The sequence below is a fragment of the Pseudorca crassidens genome, chromosome 3, assembly GCF_039906515.1.
Source record: "Pseudorca crassidens isolate mPseCra1 chromosome 3, mPseCra1.hap1, whole genome shotgun sequence".
Classification (NCBI taxonomy): Eukaryota; Metazoa; Chordata; class Mammalia; order Artiodactyla; family Delphinidae; genus Pseudorca; species Pseudorca crassidens.
In genome coordinates this window covers 36,963,868-36,977,586 of record NC_090298.1, presented here as the reverse complement: position 1 = coordinate 36,977,586, position 13,719 = coordinate 36,963,868, and the positions used below count along the sequence as shown (strand labels likewise).

At 35.5% G+C, this 13,719-nt stretch overlaps 1 protein-coding gene across 1 annotated transcript in view; it reads left to right on the top strand.

Annotated features, from left to right (window-relative positions):
* The window catches only part of FGF10 (fibroblast growth factor 10), an 81,676-nt gene extending 72,958 nt beyond the window's left edge, over positions 1–8,718 (top strand). Inside the window, exons 2-3 of the mRNA XM_067730647.1 lie at positions 1,466–1,569; positions 5,789–8,718. Coding sequence (XP_067586748.1) covers positions 1,466–1,569; positions 5,789–5,986 — 302 coding nt within the window. The 3' untranslated portion in view covers positions 5,987–8,718. The remainder of the gene's footprint in view (positions 1–1,465; positions 1,570–5,788) is intronic.
* The last annotated feature ends 5,001 nt before the right edge of the window (positions 8,719–13,719 follow it).

Here is a 13,719-nt window from a genome sequence, read left to right as displayed (position 1 = left end):
GAACAGAATGTTCTATGGCATGTAGTTCTGGCACAAGTCTCTCTAGTGATGTCAGCTTTGCTTTGGGGGCATGAAAGCATTTCTATTGACCATGACATGGCTTGTTAACCTGTGAAGAAAGGAAAGAAGGTGTCCATGTCTTAAGAACAAGACACTCTTTCCCTCTAGGAAGAGTATAAACATAATTTGTGGACCACATTTAGGATGGTGTTTTTTATGATAGTAAGTACAGGATAAATGATAACATATATTGGCTTTCAGATTTTATAGGCTAAGCCAGTGGGAATTTGTATGTTCTGTTCAGGATTTACACAGCTTGTTGAAGAAGAAGCTTCAAACTCTATAACTGTTGGAGGAAAACTTTCCTCTCATAATAATTAAGGAGGCAGTAAGCTCTAGGCAATTTCTAATTATTTTATATGTACTATCTCATTTAATCATCACAAAACTAGAAGGGAGATACTAATATGCTGCTCATTTTGCAAATGAAATTGAGACATAAGCAGTTCAGTGACTTCTCCTGTGTTCATTCACTACTAAATGCAAAGCCAGGATTCAAATTCAGTCTGGATTCAGAACTTTGCTAATCACAGTGCTGCTTCTCTGCCCTGAGAAAGCTTTCCCAAGGGTTTAAAACTAAGAAGTAGGTTTAGGACCTGAGGTCTCCTTAACCTAAACTAGGTGGGCATTTTAAGTAGATAGTTCACCTACCAACTTTTCAGAGAAAATTATCTTTAGATGCACCAACCAAAACTTGTCTATTAGGGGAAAAGATCTCTTGTCTATCAGTTCCTAATTCCCTTAGTTTTTCATTCTTTCTAGGAAACAAGAAACTAAAACTTCAAAAAATACTAATGGATTTTCTCCCAACGCAGAGTAGTGATTCTGCTATTTTAAAGACAATGTGTATATTGGGATTAGTCTCTCAGTATTTCAGAATGTCAACACATTTGCCAAAAATAAATTTATCAGTTAAATGTAGCCAAGAGATTCAGTTTATCTAAAAGTCCTACAAAGAAGAAACAGTTTACCACTGTTTTTACAGGTTGAAGTAAATCTGACATATTATTGACATATGCTATAGTTTTAATTTAATACCATAGTACTGACGTGTGCTCTGATAAGTTTTTGGGAAACCTAGGCTAAGATGAGCAGAGCTGTTTCAATATTTATGGGGTTGAAAATGCAGAGTTAGCAAAGGAAGCATTTTAATTAAAACAATATTTTCCCCTATATGCGCAGAGTAAAATGCAAGGGAATTCATTTAAAGACTTACTATTTTTTTCCATATTGTTGCTATGTTTTTAGGCACAGTGGAAAAGGTTGGGGTTTTTTTCCCCCAATTATTTTAATTTTTGATTTTGGAGGCATCAAAAAATAAACCATAATTTCTTCTGATTTTTCTTTCTTTCAACTAAATTTATGTGACTCTTTAAGTTTAGCCTTTTTGAATTGTATATTTTAGGTATCTTGGAGATAACGTCAGTGGAAATTGGAGTTGTTGCCGTCAAAGCCATTAACAGCAACTATTATTTAGCCATGAACAAGAAGGGAAAACTCTATGGCTCAGTAAGTATTCTACTTTTATTTGAAAAATCCACTTCAGTAAATTATTACCACAGTTTTGCAATGTTTCCCCCAGACATTAAATAGTTTTGTTATCATTCTATTGCTAGTAAATAGAACCACAAAGGGCTGGTCACCAGCGTTTCAAGGGCTGGCAAGGCAGCTCTTCCAACTCTGTAATCTCCTCTGTTGTTCACCCATTAGTCTACCATGCAGACTGTTGCTGGCATTCATTAGTCAGTGCTCTGAATGCTAATATTCTGAATGCTCTGAGCTAACCAGTCAGACTCTCACGGAAGCATCTGGTTAGATTGTCATGGTTACTGCAGACAACTTGGAGAAGAATCATTGAAAACAAAGATCTTGGATTGAGTAGAAAACCACATACTCTGTGTGTATGTGTTATAGCTGAAGATAAAACGAGGGCATGGGTGTTTTGTATTCCGTTAAAATCTGAAATGGGGAGACACATCAGGAAATTCAACATTTTCTGTGCTGTTCAATCAACTCCAGAATTTTATTTACCTAAACAATAATGATTAATTCAGTTACGGAGCTGGTACCCAGCCAGCGCTTTGAGTACATACATCCCTGTGTTCCATAGCAAGTATCAGGGAATATCACTTTAAAAATGTGTAAATAAACTTATTGTGTTGATTAGTATAAGGATGATTGCAGTGCCTGCCTCGGGCCAGCAGCTTTCAAACTTAAGTAAGTGTCAGAATCACTCAGTGGATTTGTTAAAACACACTCCCAGATTTTCTGATTCAGTTAAATCTGTAAGACTTTGCATTTCTAACAAGGTCCCAGGTTTCCCTAATGCTCCTGGTATGGTACCCACAATGTGAGAGTCACTGGAAATTGATTCCATCATTGGTCTGGACATACAATAGCCTTGTATTTCATTCATATCAGATCCACTTATAACTGGGGAGTCAGGCATACCTTGGGTGAGCCTCTTTGACTAGGATAAATGCTTTTTGGGTGAAGGGGTCAGAAAATTTTTAGTTAAATTTTTCCATTATAGGTAGCTCTACTAATGAGCCTAGAAGAGTAATGGACCATTTAAAAAAGTGGTTCCATTTGGGAGTTCACAGCATAACCACTCTGGAGACATTTTTTGTTTTTCCTTTCAATCAACATGCCGAGGTCCCTTCCCTCCCTAATTCTTATATAAGAATTACTGAGTAAGAGGTCCGGGCACATATTCTTTGAAGAGATACTGATGCATAGTCAAAACCAATGCTTTAAAGTAAAACCTAATAAAAATTTAGATTGAGAGAGAAAATATAAAAGTTTTAATTGCAATAAAAGATTGAAATAATTTTTAATGGATAAAGTATATTTCTTTAAAAAGGTGACATCAAGGAAAAATGGATAGCTCTCAAATGAGCTGTCATAAAAATATTTAATACTTTTCCTTCCATTCCCCCACTTCTTTCTTCTATCCCAACACAGCTCACACACTGTGCCTATGCTTCTTCTTGAGCTCTAAGGCCTATGGATTATTTCATTCTCTATTTCTTATGTAGATGCTCATTTGCTTTCTATCACATCATACCATTTTAATGATCTACAATGGCATTTATCAGATATTTCTCTCAATAATGTGTCTGTTGTTGACTGTCTTCTCCCAGTAGATTGTGGACTTCAAGAGGACAGGGTTTGCCTTGTCCCACATGATTTCTTCAGCATGGAATAGCACAATGCATTAACCTAACTACCTTTCCAAGTAGCTCAGCCCATCATAGCCGATGCAGTCCACTTTCAGCCTGTCTCAGAAAGAAGCTCATTCTCTAACCATAGTGTACTGTTATTGTAATTTTGCATTACCACCAGGAAGAGTAAAGAAGTATGGCTTGTTCAAAATTAAATTAAAAATCTACTCAAATTCAGTGCCCTATTCAGGGCAGAATAGGACTAGGAACTTTGCATTTAAAGGGTATACCAAAAAAAAAAAAAAATTCATGAGTACACATCCTATATATTCTGTATATCAGGTGACATACTCTTGTAATTCCTATCTTTTTTTTTTTTTCAGACAATTTCCATTGATTCCATAGCCTTCTTGAAAATAGCAATTAGGCAAAAACCCAGAGGGGTTGATTAAACTAACACTATATATTCTAGTCTCTTGAATATTTTCCTCGATTCCCTTTTGGGAAACTTATCTCTCTTAGATTTTCATTATTCACCCTCTGAGCAATGTGTCTATTGTATACTATTGTATACTGAGTTTTCTCCTGACAGATGGAATTAAGTAAATAGATTATAAAATTGAAGTATAGAGGACAAGCCCTTGTAGGGCATGGTTTAAAAACCAAAGAAATTTCCCTGGTATTCTGAGGAAATCCAAAACCTTTTTCTAAACTACCAAAACCCTACTTTTGAGATCTTACTCGAGCCTAGATTTTTTTTAGACTTTAATATTTATGATTCACCTAAATGCTGTAAACAATAGATTCCTAGGTCTCCTCCAGAGATTCTGATACAAAAATTTGACCAATGGTCTAAGTATTCAAAATACCTGAGATGAGGAGTCTGATACAGGTACAATTCACTTTCAGAGACATTGTTCTATAAATTAATTTTTGGGAGGAAAAATAATTTAGCATCCATTCCTACTTTTTTATACATAGCTCCATTTCAAATATAAAATCAGCTAAAATAACCTCAATCCTTCTGTAGTCTCTAAAATATGCCTTCTTTATTGAAAAAATACAATTATTCATGTAAAAAAACCCTCTCTGCTTTGAAAACCATACAGTTTTAGACAAACTAGGATGAATAAATAGAAAATAAATAAACTCAAATTAAGGATTCAAATCTTCTCTAATGCATAATTTTTATTTTAAAATCATTACCTTAAATAATTTACCTTTTCTTCTTACTTTCAACCAAATAAGTCATTACTTGAACACTACATTTAAATATTCTTTATAGAAGAGAAGCACAGAGGATAAATAAATTCCAGAAAACAAAGCTTAAACTGGTAACATTAACATAAAATATACCTGCTCATTACAGTTGTGATAATGTTCAAAATTAGGATCTAGCCTGCAGAAACCTGGATATTTAAATATACACACATTCAGGAATTGGGAATTTAGTCAAAATTTCCAAAAGTGCAGAGGTGAGAAAAACTGAACTGCCTAGTAGAAGTTTCAGCTGAAAGATGCCTACAATGCCTTTGATTTGCATAGAGAAGACTCAGAAGAGCAAAAGCCCCAATTCCTTAGCTTTTTAACTGCTTTAGTTTGGGTATAAGGGGAAAGGGATATTTCTGAAGTCAGAGTTTTGAGATTAGTGAGGTATCTCCTCTTTGTTATTAACTCCAGAGTGAGAATCTGGATTTCTAAGATGAATGAGTGATCAATCTTTGTCACAAAAGATCCCCTTAAAAAACTTGGCCACTTGAAACAAAGCCAAAGGACTGTGTCTGTAAAGTGGAATTTCCCAGGACCCAAGTCTTCAGGCTTATACAATATAAGCAGTGCTAGTCACCAGATTTATAGTTTCTTTGACATGGAAATTCACAAAGCAAGTTTGTCTCATGTCCTACTGTTCAACTATTCCTAAACCTCAGAGTAAAACTGGTCAAAATTCCAAGTTACGGAAAATTGTAAATAATTTACAAAATTGAGAAATCTGGTATTTGGAAGAGAGGGACATCCCTCACTCCCAGGGCCTCTTGGTTATCTAGAACTATTATGGTTTTGCTTTAAAATCTGCTTTCTTATCAATGTGTGTGTATTTATTGTGGATTTACGGGTAGATAACATTTGCAAACTTGATAAGCCCACTTTTTTCCTGTAATTCTGTTTTTCCCGTGGAACCCCAGTTATTACTCTGAAAAATAGGATTATAACAACATTCTTTATCATTGGCTCATCACGAATATTGTTACTGGAATGCTTGCTTCTTAACAATCATTCTAGGCACTTAAACATGTCATGTTCAAAGCACATCAGCTTTTTAAAAGGGGCCCAATATGTGGTTATGATGATAGATTAAAATAAATCACATGCCTTCTAATGTAGAATCTGTTTTGTCTTTATGAGTTTTACTCTTCTGTTGTTGATGTTTTGTATTAAGTGCACAACTTATGTACAAATGGCAACAGTAAATAAAACCCAGGAACTGGAGTTCTCTGGATGGTTTGTGTGAAATAGAATCAAGTATCATCACTGTAGGAATAAAAGATTTTGTTTTTCCCTTGCAGAAAGAATTTAACAATGACTGTAAGCTGAAGGAGAGGATTGAGGAAAACGGATACAATACCTATGCATCCTTTAACTGGCAGCACAATGGGAGGCAAATGTATGTGGCATTGAATGGAAAAGGAGCTCCCAGGAGAGGACAGAAAACACGAAGGAAAAACACCTCAGCTCATTTTCTTCCAATGGTGGTACACTCATAGAGGAAGGCAATGTTTGTGGATGCAGGATAACCAAAGGCTCTTTTACCAGCTGGTAAAAGTTGGTGTTCTTCGTGAAGATAGTAGCTCAAAAGGAAAAGACACATTGCAAGTATCTGCTTGGTTGAAAGAAAGGAAGCCTTTGAAGGTTTTTGTACTCTCTGCTGACATATGATGTTCTCTTAATTAGTTCTGTGTCCTGCTTTGTAATTGAGATATAAGCAGATCAGATGGGATGGAAGTTATTCCTAAGTGAACGATATTGTGGCTGAGTTTTTGGGTTAAGTTTTTGTTTATGTTTTTGTTTTTAACCTCTGAGATAGAACTTAAAGGACAAGGAACAGTCTGTTGAATGATCTTCGGGAAAGTTATTTATGGAATACGAACTCATATCAAAGACTTTCATTGCTCATTCAAGCCTAATGATTCAATGAGCAGTAAGACACGCAAGCATTTACTGGAAAGCACTTGGGTCATATCATATGCACAACCAAAGGAGCTTTGGGCGTGGCATCATGGAAGAATTGGATAGGATTAAAAAATATAAACACAGTAGTGTAAAACTGTTCTAACAAAACAAATAGTATGGTATGCTTGTGCATTCTGCCTTCACCCCTTTCTATTTCTTTCTAAGTTATTTATTTAATAGGATGTTAAATATCTTTTGGGGTTTTAAAGAGTATCCTCATCAGCTGCCCTCTGATTTACCTGTTCTTTTTCTTTAGCACACCACATGCATGTTCATGACAAAGTGTTTTTAAAACTTGGCAAACACTTCAAGAGTAGGAGATAAAATCGGGAAAAGAGTGTGAGTGCCCCATGTGCTATCAGTTGACTTAATGTGCACTTCTGCCATAAGAACCATCAACAATAAATATGACAGTGCTATGGCATGGCTCGAGTGAGAGATGTTTGCCATCATTTAAAACCATACATCACTCCTAAAGCTTCCTTTCCTAAGAAATAGACCAGAAGGCCAAATTCTTCTCTTTCAATACATCAGTGTGTCTCCAAGATATTAAAAGAAGGAAAATTAATTGTTACATACAGTTTAGTAGCCTAGCCTCATTATTTACTAATGATTTTTTGGCCATATATCACAGTGGTAAGTGATGAAGAGGCTGTCTGCATATATAAGAACACTCTATAAGTCTCACATAGTGAATCTCCCCCAAAGGAACTATCAAAGAATTTGGTATGAAGTGCAACCCTCCAAGGGGCTTAAACTGAGCAAATATATTCTGGTATATGTGTAACCATATACTGCAACCTGTTCAGGCTGTTCAAGCTGTATGATCTAGTCTTTACAAAACCCAATAAAACTTATTTTCTGTAAATTTAAAGAGCTTTGGAAGGTTCCATAACGTAACCTTATTGAAATTCATTTTGTTAGAGCAGGTATAGAAAACAGTACATAAGAGCGTACCAGTCATCATCACATAGTATTCCACTAAATAAATACATAAGCCTTATTTGCAGTGTCTGTAGTGATTTTTAAAAGTGTAGAAAAATACTATTTGCTCTAAATACTTTAAGTGATAACTATAAGATTATATTGATGCTGCAGTTTTACCTTCATATTTCTTGTTTTGAAAAGGTCTGTTTATTTTTATTGTTTGGACACAGTATTTTGGTACAAAGGAAAGACTCACTAAATGTGTCTTTTTACTAAAGTTTAACCTCTAGAAAGGCTGGTGTTTTGTGATCCTCTCTAATAACTTAATTGTGTCAATGCTTAACCAGCACTTCCAGTTAATCTGTTATTTAAGAATTAGCTTTATTAAGAAACTTTCCCATAAAGTAATCCCACAAAAGGTCATATTTTTCTCATTCCTTAAAAAGTTGGGATTTCCAAGGAAATGCATTTGAGGCAGAGTGTTTTGCCTTATGGCTAAAGTTGCATTTTATGGTACTTGGCTTTCAACTTGCTTTTTGACAAATGGGATTCTAAAAATGTTTAATTTTGTGGTTGGAATCTGTTAAAATTTAATTGGTAACTGAGTCTGAGAGCTATAATGTAATGCATTCCTATGAGAACTAGATTATCTTTAATGTTTTATTTTAAAATAATAATTGCACCTGACACATGAACATTGACCACCCACAACCAAAATTAAATGTTTGGTGAGACAAATACAGTATTAGATGACCATGGTAACAGCAAATAGGGCACAAACTGGATTCGTATTTCACATAGCCATTTAGATTACCAAGAGACTATGTGTAAACAGTCATCATTATAGTACTCACAACAGTAAAACAGCTTCTAGCAATTTTGCAGAAGCCAAAAATAGAAAACATTTCCTTCACCTCTCCCCTGACTCACCCCCAAAACACACACATTAACAGAGAGAAAGACAGAAACCATTTGGTAAGGAGTAATGAGATTCTCCACTTTCAAAAATGGCATCTTTGCTTGGTATTGGGATAGAATTCTGGTCCTCTTTGCACCTGGATTGTGCTACTGAAGGAAAAGCAGCTCCAGTCCTAAATGTCATATGTTTAAAAAGAAAATCATGATTTTGGGAGTTCTGTCTCTGTAGGAAGTGTGACCCCTGGCTACAATGTCAAGGTGCGTCAGCCACAAATGTTTGTCCATCTGAGTGTTGATTTCGAGGAGACTCCTCATAAAGATATAGATTCCCTCCCTCCTCCTACCTCCCAAAAGGCTGAACAGTGTATAGTATGTTACATTTAAATGAATCAATAAAAATGCTGGGAAAAGAAAATGAAAATATTGGCCTTGTTTGTTTTATTAACCTAAAACTATACCTGGTAATAAAGAGAGAAGCTCATGTGTTGTGTGCTTGGCAGGATGTGGTTAAATGCCCCACAGGCCCAAACAACAACAACAGAAAAAAAAATCACTCAAACATTTGTAAGGTTTCTTTAATGTTTTACATGTGTGAGTCAGCTATCCCTACTCTAATAACATCCAAATGCTTTCAATTTTTCCTAAGTATTCAGGTCCACCTAGTTTGCACAGTGGATAAAGAAGGATGAATTAAAAACAAGGATGGCTTGTGAAACAATGAAAGACTTTTGGAGGAAAGCCAGGAGGCTGCAAAATCTGATTTCAAGGGGATAGAGTAAGCCAATGAGTTTGATTTGAAAAGTAGAGAGAAAAAAATACATAATAATGCAAGTTGGGTCCAGGGTCCAAGCAAGGTTGTGGACACTATTTAAATAGATCATCATTAGTATGCACAGTTCTAATAATTTGGATATTTCTTAATTCAGGTTTTATGATTATTCAGCAAAAATAAAAATTACCTTTGCCTTATCAGGGAATGTTTTAGCTGTTCCAAACTTTCTTTAAATAAAGATATTTGTAGGAAGCCATGAAATATTTAAGAGAAGATGTCTAGAGCATTAGAAGTAACACATTCACATGCAAACAAGTATCCTGCTGATTAAGGATTCTTGTCTATTTCACCAGACAGGACTTTTTAAACTTAAATTAAGCTGTAAGAAAAAAAGAGGCGTATTTTGGAAAGATCTTGGAAGGAAAAGGGCAATTCTGAATTCCACCAGAACTGAGACATGAGGCAACTAAAATCCTCTTCCTCTCGGGTACTCTTACCTCTGATTGGCTTTATCTGCTTGGCTACCGCTTGCCTCCAATTCATTTCTTCCAACTCCAAAGCCCAAAACCCCATACCTCCTTTTCTCAAGATTCCAAAACGGAAACATCCAAGGTATGCCTCTTATTGGCCAAGTTTGGATAAGATACCAACTTTCAGAGGAAACAGCAGGACAAGGCATATGGACACTATGGTTGGCCAAGCTTCAGTTACATGATCCAGAGCTACACCGTGGGGATTTTGGCAGCCCACACCACTGGAACTGGTGAATAACAGCGTACCAAGGAAAGGGCGGTGCGGGGCAGGTGTAAAAACAACAACAGTTCTTAGCTACATCTATATAAATGAGACTACCAACAATCTTGCATTTTTTGCTAATTCTAATTAAGCATCATCTTTTTCTTCAAATCAGGGAGATCAAGATTTTTAAAGGCATTTTTTAAAAGGGAGAGATTGTATTCATTTTGTTTTGTATTAAAGCCAAGAATAGGGCCCTGAATATAGGCACGCTCACTATAATTCTGCAAACTGGTCATTGAGATGAATGCAAGTTTGCACTGAATCAAAAGGTGGTTCTCATACTAAATATCAGTCTATATCACAACATGACATTATAAGTATTTCTTTACATTTATCCCAAGAGTATGTACTAGTCGTTTCAAATATATCAACGTGAAGAGAAAAATCTGAAACTCAAATGCCATTTGTTTCTTTTTTAATCGTAAAATAAAAAAGTGAAAATGTGCTCTATGTCTCTCACTATGTCTTGTATATATTCAATATGAGAGAAAAAAAGCTTTATAACATCAATATCTCTTTTCTTCGGATGATTAGAAAATAATAAAACACAAAATGCCCTTGCAAGTGAATAATCTACTGAAAACACCTTTACAAAACACCATGTTAAAATGGAATAATCATGATCAAACTAATGAGATCAAAGGAACTGGTCTCATTCCTAAGTGACTAATAATGAACATTTCCATGTGGCTGTTCCATGATAGCAGCTAAGGGCAACAATTCCATACTCAAAGAGAAAAGCCATATGCCAACCATCTATGCATGTGGCATGTATTACCTTACATGTTTTTATTATCCTCCACAAAAGAGCCTATGTTCATGTTTTAATATAGGCAATTGCATCCTCTAAAGATGAGAACAGCAAATGAAGAATCAAGACATCCCATGTTCCTTATTACAACTGTAAATTGAGCATAGGCCTTCGTACAACTTAGGCAGTGACCCCAGTTGCAGAATAACCAACTATGGTAAGGCCTTAACCCTCCTAAAGTTTGGTTTTAATTACTTTATACACATCTTAAATGCCTAAATAATCTCACGATTTTTGAAATTATTTAGTGATAATTTCTGTGGTCAATTTAAGCTGCTGACAATACAAATATTCTCAGGTCTTTCAAGGAGCAGTAAATTAAAATCAGTGTTTCGTGAGGTATTATAAATCAAAAAAAGACTACTTCTTATGGTTACAGGAGGCATTTGGGTTAAGGGTTATCAATTCAACATTAAAAATATTTTAACATCTGGTATTTAAACACCAGACTTTTCAATTGCCATTTTTCCCATGACACTATCAATATGCTAAACAATAATATTTAAGCCAATATCTACAAAAATGATATTAAAAATATCTGTTTATTAGGGAGCTTTCCAACTGAGAAAAATGAAAGAGAAACACTGACATGGTATTGCAAATAAGTAAAGATACAAACAACATCTTACTTGTTTTCCTGATAAATTGAAAATTGGATGTAAAATTCATTTTACGATGCAAGCTTACCCTCATGTAGGAAACAAATGAAACTAAGTAGTATTTTTTTTTTAAATACTAGTATTTTGGGGACTTCCCTGGTGGCGCAGTGGTTAGGAATCTGCCTGCCAGTGCAGGGGACATGGGTTCGAGCCCTGGTCCAGGAAGATCCCACATGCCGCGGAGCAACCAGGCCCGTGTGCCACAGCTACTGAGCCTGGGCTCCAGAGCCCGCGAGCCACAACTACTGAAGCCCACGCGCCTGGAGCCCGTGTTCTGCAGCAAGAGAGGCCACCGCAATGAGAGGCCCGCGCACTGCAGCAAGGAGTAGCCCTCGCTCGCCACAACCAGAGAAAGCAACGAAGACCCAACGCAGCCAAAAATAATAAATAAACTAAATAAATTTTTTAAAAAATACTGGTATTTTAAAGTCAGTATCTGCAATCCTTCCTCCTCATCTTACCCTAGGAAAGTTCTGCATTCCATCCTCCAAGATCTCCTAAGAAATAGTCAAATCACCATATTTCAACTGCAAGAATTTATCTTTCTTTCTAATTTTTGACTCCAGGTGACATTAAATAGCTATGTCAAATCTATTTCCTTATTAGAGTCACAAGAAAAATATAGGCTTTATTTAAACTAATACCTACTTCAGCTGTATCAAATGAGTATAGACTCCACAGTAATATTAGTAGAGATTGTTGGAGACAATATTGAGTACCTGAAATTATTGTTGCACACTCCTATGGGTTTTTTTAAGTTATATTTTCTCCATGCTTATGAATATTCCCTAGTGATAAAATTAATGGTTCCAAATCATTTAAGTTATTCATTCCTACTACTGGGAAAAAATTAAAACAAAATTTAAACATAGGCCCTAGTAAGGTTTGACGTCCCAGTACCTTAGAATGTGGCCTTATTAGGAAATAGGGTCCTTGCAGATGTGATTAGTTGAGATGAGGTCAAACTAGACTAGGGTGAACATCTAACCCAATATAACCAATGTCCTAATAAAAACAGGAAACTTGAACACAGTCATGCACACAGGGAGAACACCATATGAACATGAAAGCAGAGATTGGGGTGATGAGTCCACAAGCCAAGAAACACCAATGATTGCCAGCAAGTCACTAGAAGCTATTCTCCCTCATAGTGCTCAGAACGAATCAACTCTGCCAGTATCTTGATTTCAGACTTCTAGCGTTCAGCACAGTGAGACAATGAAATTCTGTTGCTTAATACAACCAGATGGTGGTACTTTGTTACGGTAGCCCGAGAAAACTAACACAGAGTCTGTAACTTAAGACCCTTAGAACTCAAGTTTAGGAGGTGCTCTGGCACATCTGGAAGCATAAGGCTTTCTTGTCAATACAACAGAATTGTTTGACACTAACCTTCATATCAATCAATCTCAACAAACTCCTAAGCCATGTCACCACAAAATCCAATATACAGTTTTGCTTAATAAATCTTTACTTAATAAACCCATAGATTTTTGTAATATACCCAGAATCATGTCACACTTTTCTACAAAAATTTATTTTATAGTTTTCTCAATGACCCCAAATATGACAGAAATCAAATAAATACATCTGACTTAAGTCTCAATATGCAATTTAGATGAGTTCTGTGTGGGCCAGAAAATTTAGTGATGAATAGATATTCTATTGGGAGTTCTTATAATTTTAAATGTTGACCTTCTCTGTTAACTAGAGAAACAACAAAAAACAAAATCAAACTAGTACATACAAATATAAACCTATTTATGGTAGCCTCCATTAATTCCTGGTAATTTATAACAATTTTATGAGTTAACATCTAAATAATTATATTTATTTCAAAAATATTTGGAATTAGACTATAAAGGAGACATGACTATCAAATAGAATTGGCTAATATATCAAAATTTATATATAAAAATAAATATTGCTCACTTCAGAGTAGAACATTAGGAGACTATATTTTTATTAATAATATTCTTTACCTTAGAAATCAGCTGTTCTCTTACCCAGATCCTACCTCCTTCCAAGCATGTTTTGATCCAAGTGACTTTCCATTTCATCCCATATATAGCTGTTTACACCAGAGGTAGTTACCTGAACACACACTAATTTATAACCCTAGCTTCCATTTTTTAAATCTTAATCTTCCCAGGAGAACTGCACAGTCAACTTTTGAATCCAAATACATGATTGAATAGGTTCCTGTCATCCTACTGTGTGCAACTACAAGATGGGTGGGTAAAACGGGTGCCCTCTCCAAAAATTTTAGTAAATCCATCCAGAACCAATGCTGTATAAAACAATGGAATGCTTGTGTTATGTACCAAAAAACTACAAGGACATTTTGTAACTATAGTCACATTTGCCAACCCTTCTTTCCTC